This window comes from Telopea speciosissima, chromosome 4 (assembly GCF_018873765.1).
Source record: "Telopea speciosissima isolate NSW1024214 ecotype Mountain lineage chromosome 4, Tspe_v1, whole genome shotgun sequence".
Taxonomy (NCBI): domain Eukaryota; kingdom Viridiplantae; phylum Streptophyta; class Magnoliopsida; order Proteales; family Proteaceae; genus Telopea; species Telopea speciosissima.
This window is the reverse complement of record NC_057919.1, coordinates 9,239,005-9,256,342: the sequence shown is the minus strand read 5'-3', so window position 1 is coordinate 9,256,342 and position 17,338 is coordinate 9,239,005. Positions and strand designations below refer to the sequence as shown.

Below are 17,338 nucleotides of genomic sequence, written 5' to 3'. Positions count from 1 at the left end.
AGTGGAATCCCATTAAATGTTGCAGAGAGGGATGAAGTAGGAAAACATGAAGAGAGGTTCCCTTATCGCTCGACAATATGTCCATCATCGCGTTGCAACTGAGAAGTGGTGAAAATTTAAAGGAAGCACTTTTATTATCACGAGTCCTTGTGGTGACTGTAGCTAACCTAGCAGCCATAATCAATGGTGTCAATCGGTTCGGTTCCATGACTTGAGTGTGTAACCCAAAACCGAATAAAAAACCGAGTTGGTTCTGGGATCACCAATCGAATCCAAACCTGCTCCGTTTAGTTACGGTTCTAATTCGATTTTCAAATATAATTCTAATTTGGTTGTACACTTGAAGAGTTGAAGTTGAAGAATTGAAAGTGTTAGAATCCTCTACAGTACCCGACGGGGCGGTGGTGCACAGCACAGCAGAGGCCACGTGGCAAATGTTAGAATCCTCTGCAGTACCTGGCGGGGCGGTGGTGCACATCCGGCGGCACAACAGAGGCCATGTGTGCCACGTGGCCTTTGTTGTGCCATCGGATATGCCCCGCCGCCCCGCCGGTACTGCAGAGGATCCTGGTCCCACAAAAGGGAAACTGAGAAAGGGAAATAACGAAAACCTGGAAAGTGGAATATGAAAACTCATTCGGTTAGATGGTTACTAAAAATACAAAGAAAATTTGTAAAGTTTTTTATTTTGTCCCATGAAAAGTCATTTTGTTGGATGGTTACCAAAAAAACAAAGAAAACATAGGAAAGTAAAATATTTAAAGTCATTTGATTAGATATGGTTACCAAAAAAATTAAAAGACATGGCTTTGGATTAAGTGTTTATTCGGTTTGGTTTCGGTTCAAACCGATGGGTTTTGGCATGAAACCGAAATTGAACCGAACCAAATTAGAATACCATATATCATAATCAAAACCAAACCGACTTAATTCGGTTCGGCTTGATTCAATTACTTTGGCTCGATTTCGAGTTCTGTTTTCGATTTCGATTTGGTTTTGACACCCTTAAATTAGGTATTCTTATGCTCGCTGGCTGTGACTCTGTGAATAAGTGCAAGTCCACTAATAGTGAAGGATCCGCATCACTAGTATATATCGGACAAAATTTTGCTGCTACCCAGGTAGTAGGAATTTAGCAACAAAATTTTTTCGATATAGATTTTTAGGGAAAATCCTTTTTGTGTGGGACCCAGAGGCCACGCCCACACACAATAGGGGACAGAATGACCATCAGGCCCCCATGTATGACGGAAACTCCACCCCCTTTTTGTCCCCCGTGTGTGCTTTCATTGGCTAACGTGCACGACGTGGCCCTGCATCCAACGAAAACAACGACCTAGATTTTATTACCCGTCGAAGCTTTTGAAGAGGTTGACTGCGAACATAAGACAATTTCAAGTTTTCAGTTTCTTTAGCCGTGATGGCCACCGGCGAGTCTTCGCCGATGGACCACTGCGTCTCGGTCACTTCTCCTGACCAGGTTATGGTAGGAAATGTACAACGAAGCGATCAGAATCAATCGTGGGCTATCCTGTTTCCAATGGGGAATGCACGCCATGGTGAGGACTCGATTCCTTTCTTTGTGCATGAGGTTCTGAATAAAAGAAGGTTGCTCGCTCTAGCAGTGAGGACCTGGCGGAGAAAAAGGATCGCTGGGAATCCGCACTGGTACAGATGAGAAATGTCCTAGAATGACTGAACTAGGACCGTTTAAGACTGACTACTCACGAGGGAAGCTCCATCAACAGATGAGAATTGTCCAGACCTAGTATGAGATCCTATTACTTCATTTGTCTTGAGGGGGGAAAGATCCTCCAGACGCCAGGGTCGATGTCACTTTTGCACATCCCCACCCATGTTACTCTACCACCCCCTTTTGAAATTCCCATACACCCCCTATTGTCAGGGTTTCCTTTAATACTCCTCCCTCCAACGCCTGAAAATGCTCATCGGTGGGGAAACTCTCCCTTTTCTGAGAACAGACATTGATAGAGGATAAGAAGGGTGACAGTTGAATTTTGTCCCATGACCTCGCTACCAACAGAGGGACAGACCAAGGTCCTTACTGCTGGAGCACCTTCACCTTTCACTAGGAGTAAATTGTCTGTTACTTCGGCCTACCTATGCAATTGTTTGCCCTGGCTTCAGGGTGCCTCCAGTAGGGAAAATGCCAGAAAGCCCGCAGCTTTCTCCATAAGATTTTCAAGTCCTGGAAATCTTGATACTGGTAGTGGGATGCACTTCTACCTTTCCCCACACACTACCCTAAAATCTCATCAATGGAAAAACGACTGTAAATCTTATAGATTACAAGAGGGAGAAGACTGGTAGTGCCACTATCCCTGGCCAACCAGCCCCAGAAAAGCTTCCATTTATTAGTTATTACATATAAGTAGCATCAAATATCAGAAGCATGCCACCAAATGACGAACAAATGATGATACTTAAGATGGTTCCATTCATAGTTCTTGTCTAAACAGCTGAAATATGCAGTTAGATAAGAGCTCACTAGTCCACTAATCATATCTACATTGTTATATTCAATGTTTGCTAACAGACACAGGCATCGGGTCATTCAGGCTCATTGTAGTATTGATGCTCGACCCCCATAATGCCAGGAAAAAAGAGGGTGGGGAGGTAACTTGGATGTTTACAATCAAGGCCACAATGCCTTGCATTTTCAAATTCCAATCAGGAGATAAAAGTTGGTTATCTTACAAAACAAAATCAGCCAAGAGTAACAGTCCCTATCACTAATTTCATGCTATCCTTTTACTCCATATGTAAACCCTACTGAAAGCAATTATTGGCTGCACAGATTCGGTGTAAAGTAGTAAAATTATTTCAAGAAAGTGACAGAACTACCACGGGACCAAAAGTGACTTCCTTGGATCCAGGCAAACAGGAAGGGTCAGACATTTCCCACTCTGTAGATCCAAAAATCTAGAATATATCCGAGATTACTAACACTTTCAACACTTAGATGCAGTAGTGTGTATATCGGAGATTACTAACACTTTCAACACATAGATGTAGTAGTATGTTGAGATAGAAACACCAACGTATAAATTGGAAGCTGATTCCAATTGGAGATGCTACAAAGATCACTCCGTAATCTGCAAATCACAATTCTTCAGTGAGCCCCAAGCGTTAAGATACAGATAAGATGAAACATAATACCAGTCACAAGAAGCAATTGATGAGAAGTATCCGTCGGTCAAGTGCATTGAAACAAATTATCCCACCTTAAAAACAATCATATGCTGAGAGTCCCTACAAGCCTGTGGATGTATAGCAAGAATTTGCATCCTTCATTACTGCACCAACAAATTTTAGCTATGGGAGTACCTCCAGACAAGCTAATACTTGCTGCCCAACATTCCCAAATCCTGCTACAATCCACAGGCATTACCACTTGCTTCATTTAGTACTACCTTTGCTTTTCAATAGATGGAGACTTTCTAAACGTATAACTAAATAGAGTGCCACTAACAGTTTCATATGGTTCAATTTCATCACATTGCATTCACTTCACGGAAACTTCTCCCTGTTAAGAAACCTATGTCATTTCTCTGATCTTACCGTGGAAAATTTTTATTTTCCACTCCCCATTTGGGGCACCCAATACTCAACTGTCATATCTTTATCACTGAAAGCTAACTTCAATGAACCTGCATCAGTCCAATGTTCTAATTCTAGGGCCAGTTTCAAGACTTCCCTGGCTTTGCCATGAAATTCCGATGGTCTAGTCCTTCGATCCAGATAGTTTGATCGGATAAAGTAAGATGCACCAGTGATAGCACAACTAGGCCCAATAAGCAGGTGATTAAGGTGTTTATGAGCCTCGTAATCAAATATCCTCCCTCATTAGTTTTTAAATGTGACATGAAATTGAAAGCCCTGTGGTCTGATGTTCTAACTTTCCAGTTCAAACCGACCAACCATTCAAAACGAAATGTCCATTCACTAGTCCCAACATCTTTCAGAAGCCTCCTCTCTGTAGAATGATAGAGGCTGTTCAGGCCTACCTTCTGGGCATCCAATCATGGTCCAACTGCCCAAGTCTAATGGCCCACAAAAACAGTAGAGAAAATATTCCAATTCTACGCAATCAATTTTTAGGCTTCACAGCTAACACCGACCAGAGGTTCTTGAAATTCTGAACTCTATGTTAGTCTTCTTGATTCTTGAAAGAACCGATTAAGGATCTGATAGGAATACACCCTTCAGATCATAGTTGTCACGGCATCTAGGCGACCCAAGGAGAAGGACCAAAATCATGTCGACACCAAATAGGCATCCAAGGTGCCCAAGGTGCGTGGACGCTCTTGACAACTATGCTTCAGATCAACCCTTAAGCACCAAGAGGTATGTTGGCTGTCACTGTGATCCTACCATCTAAGATTGTAACTGAGGTAGAGGGATCTTTACTTAATTTCAGACAACTACGGATTTATTTATACATAGGCTATGAAATCTTCGGGAGGTTCCTTTTGACAAACCATAAACTTACACTAGAAAGAAATAATAATTAGTTCTGGACAGTCTGAGAAAATCTTTTTCCCCAAACATGGGATCTCAATAATTCCTTTTTTACTTCTTTTTGTTTGTCTTAAAAGAAACCTTCGTCAATATGGAAGCCAATTCCATGTATTAAAAACATTCTGACAAATGCTTTTATGATTAGTAGTCTCACGAAGGAAAGTATGATTAATAGTCTCTCGCTATCGCTCCCTCGCACTATCTGTCACTTTTGCTCAGAAATTCCTCAGGCGAATCCAGGGGTACCGGTGAGCGACTCGCTCACTCCAAAGGCCCCATCGCTCCATCAGTGAGTCATTTTCCAAGTATACGAGACCTGGTTGTCCAGTGAAATTCAGGGACGAAACCCCAGACCAGGTAAGCATCACAGCACCCCTACCCCCGACAGCTCTCTCTCCAACCTGCGATTCTTCCTACTCCAAACCCACGATCCCTCTCCGATTCTACCTCGCGCAAACCCACAATTATACCCGAGTCTCGCGACTAGCTCACCTCCAAACCCACAACTCACTTCTCCAATCTTGAGTCTCCCCTACCGCTGATAACACCTACAGTCCTACACCATCATCTCTTAACCCTGATTTTGTTGCAACCCCACGCTCGACTATCGCCACCAAACCCAAGCGTCACAGGTCTTGAATCCTATACCTGAGCTCGATATCTTCTTTAACCCCGATTCCTTCGACCCGGTTATCTCTCTGATTTCTGCTCTCCAATCATGATCCCTTCCTCAGCTACCCCGCACCCACACAACTCTCTGATTATCCCACAACCATTCACATCTCCTGAGGATCTCTCTGTCTCCCCCATCACTCACATAAACTTGAGTGTTCCTACCCAAGCCCTGATTCTCTCTCACAGCCACTAGCTCTATCACAGCGAATCTATCTCTAACCCCTTTTGCTTCTCAAAGACGACTCCCCTCAATCCACAATTCTCTCCCATCCACCGCCAACCACACCCCCACTCTCAGCCTCAACTTCCCCCCACACCCGATCATAGTCTTATAACCTTTTGCCGGCGAGCCCGACTTCGCAACAGTTCATCACTATGCTGTCTCCCGTGGCTGCTGTCGTGTTTAGTCCGGTATTTTAACTGTGGCTGCCTCTGTACTAGTTGAACTCTGGTAACTGCTGGCCCTGCTACAGCTGTGAAGGGTCTCTGTTTTTTGCTGTGTTTTGTTCTTTTCCCCTGTTCTTCTGTATATTACCCTGCTTTGCTATTACATTGCTGCTACAGCTGTTGTTCTATTACATTGCTGCTTCTATTACACTGTTCTATTACCCTATTTTGCTATATATTGTTCTTTACATTGTTGATATATATTATTCTCTACATTGTTGCTTCTAATTCCACCCCTTGCGTGCTTTATATTATTCTAACACCCTGTTTGCTGTTTATTGTTCTATTACACTGCTGCACTGCTGCACCTGTGTTTTGCTACATCACTGCTTGCTTTTTTTACTTATTGTTAGTGCACTATATAGACCTGTTGTGCTGTTTCGCACTTTACTTTACTGGCCTTCGACCTCATGGGGTTATTTTAATTTAATTAAACCTATTGTGAGATGTGAGATATTCCGTTTGCACCATTTGTGGCATCCATTTACTTCATTTTGCCTGGCTGCTCCGTTAGCTGCATTTTGAGATACCAGCCTGGAAGTATTAATATATCTCTCTATATTTTTGCCTTGTACTATGTGCGTGGTTCTCATTGTCTGATGCCTAAGCATTTCCCTGCCTTGGTTATATTCTTATCCCAATATTTAATGCTTGGGAACTCATTGTCTATATTCTTCTAATAATTAAACTTATTTATTTTATTTTCCTATAGGGGTGCGTCAGGTTGGCAGCCGGCACTTTAGTATATTCGGACACGCCAATCACCTTCTGCATGGATCCATTTGTTTTTGTTTTTTTTTTAAATCTTTTTTCTTGATCTCATGTCTTTCTGTCCTCTTTCTTCTAGGGCATCCCCCGTAGGCAACGCGCCGCATCGACGTCCGAACACGGTGATAAGTAGACAAGGGCAAGTGAGAGGAATTATGCCAGCCCAAAAACGTAGGATTAGATTAGCTTCCTGGAACATTGGATCCTTAACGGGTAAGAGCCTGGAGTTTATAGATGTTATGAGCAGACGAAGGATTAATATAGCTGTATCCAAGAGACAAGATGGAAGGGTAACAAAGCTAAAAGGTTGGACGACTTCAAACTGTGGTTTACGGGAGACCAAAGTAATAGAAACAGTGCGTATAATAGTGGATAAAGATCTAAAGAATAATGTAGTGGAGGTCAAAAGAGTGGATGATAGGATTATATCCATCAAACTAGTGTTGGAGAAAGAGGTTGTCAATATCGTTTACACTTATGCACCCCAAATTGGATTGGATGAAAGTAGTAAGCGCCAATTTTGGGACCACATGGATGATTTAGTCCAGGGGTTTGGCCAGGATGAGTCGATTATTATTGGAGGTGACCTGAACGGTCACGTTGGGAGCGATTGTAGAGGCTATGAAGGTGTTCATGAAGGTTTCGGGGTTGGGGAGAGGAATGATACCTCCATCTTTGACTTTGCAGTAGCTTATGATCTATCCATTGTGAACACTTTCTTTGAAAAAAGAAAGGAACACTTAGTTACTTACAAAAGTGGGATTCATACCAATCAAATTGACTTCTTCCTAACAAGAAAGACATAGAGACTGGTATGTAAGGACTGTAAGGTTATCCCTGGGGAGAGCCTAACAACCCAACATAGGCTGGTGACCCATGGATATGTGTCTCAGTGCCCAGACGCGTAGGAGGAGAGAACCTATGCACCCTAAGATGAGATGGAGGAAATTAAAAGGGGAGTACCTAAGGACATTTACTGATAATGTGGTCAAACAAAGAAGTGGGACTTTGTACGAGACAACAATGTGATGTGGCAGGAAATGATGATCTGTATGAAGAGGGTTGCCAAAGATGTGTTGAGGGTACCAAAGGGTAGTTGTCATGTCCCTAGGGAGACTTAGTGGTGGAACGAAGAGGTCTACACAACTATTAAGGCCAAGAAAGTGTTTTAAGACTTGGCAAATGACTAAGGAAACAAAGGATAAAAGAAGTATAATGCTGCTAGAAACGAAGCTAGGAAGATCGTGGGGATTGCTAGGGCTAAGAAATATGAGGATCTCTAGATCAACCTAAATACAAAAGGGAGAAAAAGCTATCTATAAGATAGCTAAGATGAGAGAAAGGAAGTGTAGAGATTTCGACCAAGTGAGGTGTATCAAGGGTAATCATGAAAGAATGTTGGGAAGAGAAGAAGACATTGTGAAGAGGTAAGATAAGTATATTTGTGAGCTACTAAATGGAGATTGGTTAAACAGATATGACCAGACAATTACACTTCTCAACAAGACACCACACAACATAGAGATGTACGAAAGGTTAGTGTGGGGGAAGTTAAAGAATCCTTAAGAAAGATGAAAACAGGCAAGACACCATGCCCAGATGAGATCCAATAGAAGCTTGGAAATCCCTAGGAAGTTGTGGGTTTTTTTGGTTAATCAACCTGTTTAACAAGATTATGAGCACAAGGAAGATGTCAGATGAATGGAGGAGAAGCATTGTAGTCTCGGTCTACAAAAATAAAGGTGATATTCAAAGTTGCAATAACTATAGAATCATAAAGCTAATTAGTTACACTATGGAACTTTGGGAGAAGGTTATTGAAGGCCGTTTGAGAAGAGAGACTCATATCTCGATTAACTAATTTGGCTTTATGCCAGGGGATCCACGACAGAGGCTATCTACTTATTGAGGAGGCTCATAAAAAGATACAGAGATAGTAAGAAGGATCTCCATATGGTCTTTATCGACCTGGAAAAAGCCTATGATCGAGTCCCTAGAGATTTAATCCAACATGTTCTAGTAAAGAGAGGGGTGTCAAGTAAATATGTGGATGTCATTAAAGATATTTAAGAGCGTGTGGTAACTAGTGTGAAATCTGTGGGAGGTCAGGGCAAGTAATTCCCAATTACGATTGGATTACATCAAGGTTCAACCTTAAGTCCTTACCTTTTTACACTTGTCATGGACGATATAACCAAGAACATCAAGACGAGGTCCCATGATGTATGCTCTTCGCCGATGATATTGTTTTGGTGGATGAGACAAAAGAAGGGATTAACTCTAAGTTAGAACTTTGGAGGTCAACCTTGGAAACAAGAGGCTTTAAGATTAGTAGAACGAAGACGGAATATGAGGTGTAATTTTAGTCACACTATGATGGATACTGATATGATGCAAATTGAGGAAAGAGAGATACCACAAAGTGACTATTTTATATATCTGGGGTCAATCATAAATAAAGAAGGTGACATAGAAGATGATGTTTCACAGAGAATTAAAGTAGGAGGGATGAAGTGGAGAGGTGTGTCTGGAGTGTTGTGTGACCAACGTATTCCTTTAAAGCTTAAAGGAAAGTTCTATAGGACTATTGTTCGACAGGCCATGATATATGGGGCAGAATGTTGGGCCATTAAGAAGTGTCATAATGATAAGTTTTGTGTAGCAGGGATGAGGATGTTAAGATGGATGTGTGGAAAAACAAGGAAGGATAAAGTAAGGAATGAACACATAAGGGCAAACTTGGGAGTTGCACCGATCAATGACAAGCTACGTGAGAGTCGTTTAAGGTGGTACGGTCATATTCTACGGAGGCCTACAGATGCCCCTGTAAGGAGGAGTGATATGATTCTGATTGAAGGAGCTAAAAGAGCTAGGGACAGACCTAAAATGACCATAGGAGAAATGGTGAGGAAGGACATGCATAGTCTAGGTCTTGTTCCAAGTATGACCTCGGATAGAGCCAATTGGAGTGCAAGGACCCATGTCGTAGACCCCATTTAGCTACGATTATTCCGATGTGCTGGGCTGTGCCTCTTTCCTCTTACTATCTTTCATCATCTTCTTCTTTTATTTTTTTATTTTTTTTTGGGGAGATCCATGTAGCCGACCCCATTAAGTTGGGATAAGACTGAGTTTGTTGTTGTTGATTCAATAATTTCAATAATGAACTTTAATAGATACAAGCTTGAGAAGTATCAACAGTTTCTTTATTGTTGTTGATTCAATAGTTTTCAATAATGAACTTTAATAGATATAAGGTTGAGAAGTATCAACAGTTTCATTATTGTTGTTGATTCAATAGTTTTCAATAATGAACTTTAATAGATATAAGCTTGAGAAGTATCAACAGTTTCTTTATTGTTTCTTCAATTGATATATGCAACTAGAATGGAGGATAGAAGCAGAGTAAATATGAAACTTGCTTATGAGATTCATTCGACAATTTTTTGTTATATGATATTACTAGTAGACACATAAATTGCTGAAAACCGAACACAGCTCAACTCAACTAAACTTTTTTGCAACTAAATGGGGTTGCTACACAAATTCTGTTCCGCCTTAACCCTAAACCAGAAATTAGGTCAAGTAACAAAGTCAAAATCAACTTTAATGGATGGGTCAGATTTTTGAGAAGGAAAACAAAGCATAGACAGGAAGGATATGACCTTTGGTTTCCCACCAGTAGGCCTAGATCAGAATCCCATTAATCCCAAGGATTTCCCACCCTTAACATAGTCTCACAGCAGCTCCATAGAAGCAGTGGAAATCTTTATTTCATCAAAAAACGTGGGAGAGCTCTTAGGCTCTTACAATGTATTAGAATTGAGTTTTCCAACTAGGAAACTGAAACAACGAGTCAAAGGGACTCTCCATCGTGGGAGAGTTCTAATGTATCTTAACTACCATCTAGCAAATAAGAAAAGAAATCTACGATATCTTAACTACCATCTAATAGACAAGATAAGAAACTAAAACAATTAATTAAACAAGCCCACGATGTGGGCTGGTGGACCCAGCCGGCAGAACATAAGAAAGGCATGTTTATCACTAAGGCATGTCTGCAACTAAGACCTGTTTGCCTTTATTCTTCTACGGGAGTATGTTATGAACTCCCCTGGATCACTATGCATATCTTTCTCACTACTACTTCCCAAGTTCACTTTAGTGTACGACTTGGTCTTTTTATCCCTCTGATCTGTATCATATCATTCCGCTGCTGCACTCAAAGACCTCCGCTGAACATTTCTTTAAAAGAAAATCCCAACTCAAAAGTAGCCAAAATTTTCATTAGAGATTTCTCTGGGACTGAGAAACCAACCTAGACAGTGGCCAGAAATAGGCATTGGTCTCAACTTAGTGAAGGCATTAGAAGGTAGAAACTCATGAACAGTCAACAACAATGAACAAAAAGACAAGTTATCACATCCACTGCTATAAAGCATACCTGGTTAAGAGGATTGTCTGGAGATTTCTTCCACAGCTTCCATATCATGTCCTTGTATTGGGTGTGAGTGAGACCTGGTTTCTCTTCCTTTAATTTAGGAAGTTCAGCTTCTTCGAAGGCCTATATGTATAATGGAAGTTAGAATATCAGGTACCACAAGAAGGAAATTCCAACAGATACAAAGCCAGGGACCAAGATCTAAAAGGAATTGACCAGCATTGTTGAGCAATTAATTAGACCCATTGCTTTTTCTCCTTTGGGTGGGGGGGGGGGGGGCAGCTAGAAAGTAAGTAGTATAAAAACTATTATACGACTCATTTGTTGCAACCAAAATCCCTCTCATTACCCTTGCACTGAAAAAAATTACCGAAGATATCAGCATTACCCAACAACAAACTACCAGAATCCTTACTCATGAAATGAATAAACTCAAGCCCAAAACGCACTGTACCTAGGAGCAATTGAGTTAGTTTCCCGCAACCAGGATGGAGAAAATCCACTCTTCAAGTGAGCAACATCATAGAGAAACTATGGGCAGGATTTTTAACTGTACGCTCATTATTTGTTTCAAGGGAAGCAAAAAATGCTAATTCTTGAAAAGCAGTTTACGCTATAAAGTCCTAATAAATTTACATTTTTGTTAAGGTGTGACTAGGTAATTAGGTGCACAACTGCTTTCTTTCATGCTCCAAATTACAACTTATATAATTGGGCTCTTTTTGGCCCTTCTTACTTCAACAGTATAATCATAAACCTAGGATATAATATTTAGTTATGAAAAGTAAAAGAAAAAATTTGCATGAGGACTGACTTAGCTCTTGTCATTCCATGCTTCATATACAAACTTGGACCGGCAAAATCCTCAACACAGTCTTTAATTGGTGATAAGAACAACCATTCTGTTGTATACTTTATTAAGAAGCATTGCAGTGAGATATTCAGTAGGTCCACATCAATCAATTGCAAGTGACATTGAGGATAAAGGTGTCTGGACATAGCTTCCAACTAAGATGCTTCATTGAGGATTAACTGCCAAATAGATTTTGAAGCATCAAGGACCAGAGTCCAGGCCTGAACTCTCAAAACATGCTATGTTGCTCTACAAAGAAGACCAGATCACCAGACCTACTTCGGATCATATGCCCCCCACCAATATTCATTCAGCAAAAATTAGGCCCTGAATCCATTTACCGAGCCCTAACATGTAACAGCCCCCTATTTCTATAAATTCTATTAAAATTACAATGTTCCTAGTCTTAGATTTATCTCTTTTCTAAGTACACCTAATAATACTCTCTTGAATGAAGCCCTTTGCAGTTGTGAATTATTACTGGCTTTTCTGAACCGAAATAAGTATCCAATTATAGTTCAAAATAAACTCCTTAAGCTTTAAAATGATTAATTACCACATCAAATCCCAAATTGCTCTCATTTGTTTCATCTACATGGGTTTTGATTTGAGGTATCCCCATATCATAGAGTGCCCAGCGCTTACTGGGTAATTCGAGCAGCCACTTAACAACTTCATGGAGGAACCATGCATTCATTTCAGAGTTGCAATAAGGCTAACAGGATAGAAATGTCATAAGGAAAATCAAAGCAACCAACCATAAGCTGAAAGCTTTTCTTGTCCTCATACTGAAATTTATTAATAAGCAATCATAATAACATTAAACCTGATGGATTAGCCTCTAGTTGTTAAGCCAACAGTCACTTCATTTTCGATGGTATTTCTTCAATCAGTATGCAAAATTCAACACTAAATTGAAATGCTCATTAATTGAGAGCATTGCAACCACTCACGCGTCCTCTTCATCCATCTAGCACTCAGCTTCAATGAAAATGTGTCGGTAGGGAAGTTCAAAATGACACGAGGGATGAAAGAATAAACAGGAAATAGAAACATAAATCTTGAGCATGGACAGATACTCGGGATGCAAACTTTTTCCCATGGGAAACAGAAGTATATTCACTTATCTTTATGAACAGAAAAGGACTGCTCCTGCCTGACAAGGAAAATCAAGCATCTTACTCAAGGATTACAAACCAAATTTTACCCAATTCAACATAAAAAAAATAATAATTCAGACAAGTCATTTGCATACACATTTGACGTTTTTCTCTAACTTGCACTTGTGCTAGTATGCGTCCAACCTGTATGTTTATCCCTCAGGCTACAGGGGGGGGGGGGAGTGAAATGAATTAAAAAAGGGCGTACCCAGTGCACATGAACTGATGGAACAAAAGGCAGACCTACAAACATGAAGTTGATTAAGTACTTGATTATAAGATTCCATCCCAATCAAATTTTAGGTTTCAGACACACTGTGAAAAAGGCTGGAGGGTAAGAGCTCTAGTAGTCAACCTCATCCTACCAGAATGGAGATATTTGATTCATAAACAGAAAGAAGCATATTGACTAGACAAATCATATTCAGTTCAATGGCCAGGCCAATTAATGAAGTACGGAAGTAAACAGGATGATGAACTGCAACAACTACAGGAAACTATCTTTCTCTAGAACCAGCATTATTCCATGGCCATAATGTTAAGATGTTAAGCAAAATTGAAACATCAGAATACAGTAAAGACTTTATGAAGACAACCTTGTACTTCCAATCAATAATCCATCACGTGGAACTCAATTCTAGGGAAGTACGAAGAAAGGTAAAACTATCATGCCATGGAACATTGCTCCTCTCAAATAAGAGTAGCCTATCACGTGTGGAGAACGGACAGGCTCTTGATGACCTATCGGATACTTTCCATAGCAAATCTAGAACAAACTCACTTGCTAGAAAAATCTCTGAAGTTGTGAACGGCTTTTTTTTTTTAGGTTCTACTCCAAGAATTAGCAAGACAAACTGAAAAGAAGAAACGATGAACTTTAATTATAATATACCCTCCTACAGACGACCGGATCCCAATATCAACTAGCTATCCTCCTAGTAAGTAGTAATCTAGTGATGCAACAGGGAAAACAAATCTAACTCATTAATTCTTCCTAAGAGCTTTGTATCTGAGTTATTCAAAGCAAAATTACTAAATTCTAGCAAAAAAAAGAAGAGAGAGACACAAAAATGATAGAAATTGCAGCGAAAAGAAAGAAAAGGAAAGGTAACCTTAAAGGTGGCCTTGAGTCTCCTCTCGGGATGGCGATCAACAGGAAGGTTGTCAGTTACGGTAATCCGAGCGATAGCTTCCTCAACGGTGTGAGCCTCGATGACGGAATCATCACGGTTGGTGTTGGTAACGAGGACCATGCGCTCATACTCCTCTTCGTCGGCGGTACGACTCTGGTGCTTCTTGGCCTCCTCAGCACGCTGAAGGATCTGAAGTCTCTCCTGCTCGCGGCGACGCTGGAGCTCGGCCTCGGTGACCTTGGGGACCGGGATGGACACGCGACTGGCCTTCTTGTCGGGCTTCTTGCCGGCTTTCTCCAGTTCTTTCTCCTCAATCTCCGCAAGGCGTCGTGCCTCGGCCTTGCGGGCAGCGGCCTCGGCGCGCTTCTCGGTCTCCTCCTCTCGTTTCTTGGCAGCACGAGACCTGTTGCCCTCAGCCTCTCTCCAGTACTGATCTTCCTTCTCTCGGACTTCTCGCTCCTTGCGCTCCGCCTCCGTAGCGTTCTTTCGTGCCCTAGCCTCTTCCGCTTTGCTATTCACTCCCATCTTCTTCGGCATCTTGGCTTGTGCTGTGCCTGTGCACCTCTTTTCCTCTCTCAACGTCCAAGACTATCTTGGCTTGAAATCTTGATTGCCAAGACCGAAGGTGGTCTTTTCTTTATTTATTTATTTATTTATTTATTTCGGGGAAGGGGTGTTGGGGCAGTGGACTCGTGGAGGTGAGGGGGGGGTTTGTAAGATATCAGAGTGAAAATTGGTAGAAGCAACGCAACAACCCACAAACAACACACTAAATTTCTAGCAGTGCCAAACGCAATGCATGACGGATGATGCTCTACCTCCCATTCATGGATTAAAATGCTCTGCAGTGCAGGCATCTTGCGGGCATGAGAGCTCAACACATGGAAAAAGCGTTATCCAACGGTGTGAGTTTGATGCAAGGCAGGTTTTTTTTTCTTTTCTTGAGTACCGTTAGATGTCGCAACTTCCACGTGTCTAATTCTCAGGATCGCACTACAATGCACCGCAAGATTAAGACATTGTAGAGGATTTTTTCTCCATTTATATTCAAGTTCGGATTAACTGCCTGTACAGAGTATTTACCTTGCAAATATATTTCCTTTAAAACACGTGTCACATCTGAATAATAGAGGACTTGTCCATTTTTTATAGGTATGCCATCGGATTGTCTTACTTTTTGTTTTCTTTTTTATTCCTTCAATATAAAAATCGTGGGTAAAACAAACAAGCCATCTCAAATCGGAGAATGGGTCCTCTCCATGTAAGTTCACCTGAGGTGATAGGGGTGTTAGGACTGAAAAAGATACTACTTTTAGAAAGATTAAGTTGTTGTCTAGATAAATTTTCAAAAAGGTTCAGAATTACCATTAGACTATGAACATCGTCAGTTGTTGCTTGACAAAACAGGAAGGTATCGTCTGCAAAAGAGGTGAGTGATATCAGGGGCTGTTCTTACAATTTTAACACCTTTGAAAAAGTTAAGTTCCCAATAGGCTTAAAGTAGTCTGGAAAGGCATTCCAAAATAATGATAAACATGTGAAGGCTGAGTGGACATCTTTGACGGAGCCCTCGAGAAAATTCGAAGAACTCGAACTCGAAACAGCTCTCTTCAAGATTTATGGAATAGGAACAAGTTAGAATGGAAGATTTTAGATTAATCCATTTAGTGTCGAAACCTAAGAATTAAAATAGAGTTTTGAGGAAGATCCATTCAATTCTATCATAGGTTTTTGATATGTCTAACTTGAGAGCAAGATAACCCATCTTCTCTTGTTTTTTATTTTTTAAATGGTGAAAAAATTCTTAAACAATGATGATCTTCCCAATCAATGGTTCAACCCATTTAACATGCCACTTGGCATAAAACTAGGGCGCCAGAGTTGTCTCTGCCAAATTGCTTCCTTCTTGCCGGAGAAGAGTGGTGGTGTTGTGTTGGGGAGGAGGTGTACGCATTGTGAGGTAGATAAAACACCGCAATGGAGAATGGGGGCCATGGGCCTAAAACGATGTGTAATGCATGCCGGGTGCGTTCTAACAGTCATAGGGAGATAATGAAGATGAGGGAGGTAACCTATGAGTAGGGGAGTTGTTTGTTTGTACCGGTGCGGGTGTATATAGAGTAAGAGATTTATATTTTTTTGGATAATCAGAAATAAAATGCATTAATTAAAAGGTCATAGGTACATCATTTGCAAAGTACTCAGAATTATAATTTTATAAATATAAAAAATAAATAAATAAATAAATAACTTCGTAGGTTAGGATTTTTTTTTCCACCATGATAATTTTTTTATGAAAGTGTAATCACATAAAGCGCACACCAATCCCAAAAGGTTAACGGACTTTTAGGATCGTTTTGCCTTTTTTTGAAAAGAAAAAAAACAGAATTACGACCCAGAAACACTAAGGTTACATTGGTAACCCTTCTATTTCATGTTACTGGTGTTTTTCTATGCTATTGGTATAAAAAAATGGAATCTAGTGTTTGGATGCCCCGGTTTGTTTTTCCGTTTTATAAAAACAAACCGGATAAAACAAACACCTAAAACATCAATTTGAAAAACAACAAAAACCATGTTTCTCCACATTTACAATGTTTTCAATGAAACAAAAGCTCCCACTGTCATACAACCGGCTATGAACGATGCAACCAACTCCATTTAGTTGGGTTAAGGTTGAGTTGTTGTTTCATCATGACGCTTAAGATGACCCTTAAGCTATGTTTGGAAGCCTAGAAAAGAAAATTCAAAATTTTACAAATTTTGAATTTAAGAAGAAAGAGAGGCACATAAATCAATCATTGTGGAGTTTTTTTATTCTTGTCTTATTATGTTTTTTCTTTCTTTTCTTGGCTTCCAAACATAGCCTTATTTAATACATAGTGGGCCATTGAATTAAAACATAAAATTTTTACAATTAGCTGTTATAGGATATTTCTTCGCAATCAATGGTTCAGGTCACTCCATTTAACATGCCACAAGGCATAAACTAGAGGACCAGAGTTGTCTCTAGCAATTTGCTTCATTCTTGTCCAAAAGAATTAAATTAGAAGATATTCTAAACATGTGTGGTTTGCATTTCATTGATTCATTTTCTCTTGTATTCCATTTACCATTCTGTTTTGCTTAAAAGACAATTCCTGTAAAATATCCGAAGGGATCTTCTCCTCTAAATGCATAACATTATTTTCCCATAAGAATCCCAGCTCAATTCCTGTAAAATATCCGAAGGGATCTTCTCCTCTAAATGCGTAACATTTTTTCCTATAAGAATCCCAGCTTTTAAAGAACGAAAATGTAAGACTCAATCACCAGGCCT

General features: G+C 40.3%; 1 protein-coding gene across 3 annotated transcripts; it reads right to left on the bottom strand.

Moving 5' to 3' along the window:
- Nucleotides 1–2,696: 2,696 nt before the first annotated feature.
- LOC122659645 (coiled-coil domain-containing protein 124) lies at nucleotides 2,697–14,603 on the bottom strand. Of its 3 annotated transcripts, none has more exons than XR_006332522.1 (4): nucleotides 13,999–14,603; nucleotides 10,877–10,996; nucleotides 3,003–3,116; nucleotides 2,697–2,955 (listed from the first exon to the last, which is right to left on the bottom strand). XR_006332522.1 is itself a non-coding variant. In XM_043854741.1 (3 exons), exons 1-3 carry the CDS (start codon nucleotides 14,554–14,556, stop codon nucleotides 3,105–3,107), a joined length of 690 nt encoding a protein of 229 aa, XP_043710676.1. In that variant the 5' UTR covers nucleotides 14,557–14,603; the 3' UTR covers nucleotides 2,697–3,104. The 3 variants fall into 3 exon arrangements, 1 of the variants encoding a protein (XP_043710676.1); XR_006332523.1 differs by having other exon boundaries at nucleotides 2,697–2,978; nucleotides 3,025–3,116; XM_043854741.1 differs by having other exon boundaries at nucleotides 2,697–3,116.
- Between the last annotated feature and the right edge of the window lie 2,735 nt (nucleotides 14,604–17,338).